Source organism: Neomonachus schauinslandi, chromosome 1 (assembly GCF_002201575.2).
Source record: "Neomonachus schauinslandi chromosome 1, ASM220157v2, whole genome shotgun sequence".
Classification (NCBI taxonomy): Eukaryota; Metazoa; Chordata; class Mammalia; order Carnivora; family Phocidae; genus Neomonachus; species Neomonachus schauinslandi.
The window spans coordinates 138,387,046-138,389,242 of NC_058403.1; the positions used below are offsets into that span (position 1 = coordinate 138,387,046).

General features: G+C 41.6%; 1 protein-coding gene across 2 annotated transcripts; it reads left to right on the plus strand.

Moving 5' to 3' along the window:
- The first annotated feature begins 355 nt into the window (after positions 1-355).
- Positions 356-1,870, plus strand: LOC110570778 (hydroxysteroid dehydrogenase-like protein 2). 2 transcript variants are annotated; one of them, XM_021678811.1, is made up of 2 exons: positions 356-795; positions 990-1,870. In XM_021678811.1, the coding sequence occupies exons 1-2, from the start codon at positions 356-358 to the stop codon at positions 1,816-1,818; spliced, it is 1,269 nt and encodes a 422-aa protein (XP_021534486.1). In that variant the 3' UTR covers positions 1,819-1,870. The 2 variants fall into 2 exon arrangements, with proteins under 2 accessions (XP_021534486.1, XP_021534487.1); XM_021678812.1 differs by having other exon boundaries at positions 356-649; positions 1,054-1,870.
- Positions 1,871-2,197: the final 327 nt, after the last annotated feature.

Below are 2,197 nucleotides of genomic sequence, written 5' to 3' on the forward strand. Positions count from 1 at the left end.
CTACAAGGGTTTTCTGCTTGTTGTTATGAAGCGTTATGCTGGCGGTAGAAAAACCAATACACTTTTTTTTTTTTAAGATTTTATTTATTTATTTGACAGAGAGAGACACAGCCAGAGAGAGAACACAAGTAGGGGGAGTGGGAGAGGGAGAAGCGGCTTCCCGCTGAGCGGGAAGCCCGATGAGGGGCTCGATCCCAGGACCCTGGGATCATGACCTGAGCTGAAGGCGGATGCTTAATGACTGAGCCACCCACACGCGCCCCAATATACTTTCTAAAGTAGACTCTGATCATCTTGCTTAAGAATCTATGACAACAACAGAGATTGTCGCCGCCGCTTCTGCTCTAAGAAAATCATGTTACCCAACACCGGGAGGCTAGCAGGATGTACAGTTTTTATCACAGGTGCAAGCCATGGCATGGGCAAAGCTATTGCATTGAAAGCAGCAAGGGATAGAGCAAACATTGTCATTGCTGCGAAGACCACCCATGTAAACCCCAAACTTCCAGGCACAATCTTTACCGCTGCTCAAGAGGTTGAAGCGGCTGGAGGAAAGGCCCTGCCGTGCGCTGTGGATGTGAGAGATGAACAGCAAATCAGTAATGCAGTGGAGAAAGCAGTGGAACGATTTGGAGGAATTGATATTTTGGTGAATAATGCCAGTGCTGTTAGCTTGACCAACACATTGGAAACACCTACAAAGAGAGTGGATTTGATGATGAATGTCAACACCAGAGGCACCTTTCTGACATCTAAAACATGTATTCCTTATTTGAAAAAGAATAGGGCGCCTGGGTGGCTCAGTCGTTAAGCGTCTGCCTTCAGCTCAGGTCATGATCCCAGGGTCCCGGGATCGAGTCCCACATCGGGCTCCCTGCTCGGCAGGAAGCCTGCTTCTCCCTCTCCCACTCCCCCTGCTTGGGATCCCTTTCTCGCTGTCTCTCTCTCTGTCAAATAAATAAAATCTTTAAAAAAAAAAAGAAAAAGAGTAAAATTGCTCATATCCTCAATCTCAGCCCACCACTGAACCTAAATCCCTTGTGGTTCAAACAGCACTGTGCTTATACCATTGCTAAGTATGGTATGTCTATGTGTGTGCTTGGAATGGCAGAAGAATTTAAGGGTGAAATTGCAGTCAATGCATTATGGCCTAAAACAGCCATCCACACTGCTGCTATGGAGATGCTGGGAGGATCTGGTATTGAAAGCCAGTGTAGAAAAGTTGATATCATTGCAGATGCTGCCTGTTCCATTTTTAAAAAGCCAAAAAGTTTTACTGGAAACTTCATTATTGATGAAAATATCTTAAGAGAAGAAGGAATAAAAAATTTTGACATCTATGAAATTAAGCCAGGTCAGCCTTTGTTACCAGATTTCTTCTTAGATGAACACCCAGATACAATTACCAAGAAAATGGAATCACATGATGCTGTTCCAGAATTGAAAGAAGAGAAGTCACAGCCACCACCAAAACCACGTTCTGGAGCCGTGGCAGAAACATTTAGAATTGTTAAGGACTCTCTCAGTGATGATGTTGTTAAAGCCACTCAAGCAATTTATCAGTTTGAGCTCTCAGGTGAAGTTGGTGGAACGTGGTTTCTTGATCTTAAAAGCAAAGGTGAGAATGTTGGACATGGAGAGCCCTCTGATCAGGCAGATGTGGTGATGACTATGTCTACTGATGATTTTATAAAAATGTTTTCAGGGAAACTAAAACCAACAATGGCATTCACGTCAGGAAAATTGAAGATTAAAGGAAACATGACCCTAGCCATCAGATTGGAGAAGCTAATGAATCAGATGAATGCCAAGCTCTGAAGGAAAAGAAAAAAAAATGTCAATCACTAAGCTCAGAAAGTAAAAGGGATCAACAGTTAAAATCTGTTTGTTTTCTTCCCTTTTGTGTTATAAGGATATGCAAATTTGTTTTGGAAAAATAGAATTTCTGTATCTATAAGACTTGAAATTGTAATTAAAATGGCTAGCTAATTAAACATAAGCTTCATTAAGTGGAATTCTAAGACAGTCTGCCTATGGAATTTTCTGCGTTTTGCCCTCTGAGAGCTAGATTTCATTCATTGTGGGAAAGGTATGATCAGGTTCAAGCAGTAAAATTAGCTCTTTTCAGCACTTCCCATATAAAAGGAGATTAATCTGTTTTAAATTTTTCCATTTGGGATTGTATGCTAATGAAATA

What these genes read in the sequence shown, in the direction of transcription:
- LOC110570778 (XM_021678811.1), top strand. Translation starts at nt 356, where the DNA reads ATGTTACCCAACACCGGGAGGCTAGCAGGATGTACAGTTTTTATCACA. An exon ending in AAAAAGAATAGGGCGCCTGG is followed by an intron (nt 796 to 989) that starts GTGGCTCAGTCG and finishes AAAGAAAAAGAG; the next exon opens with TAAAATTGCTCATATCCTCA.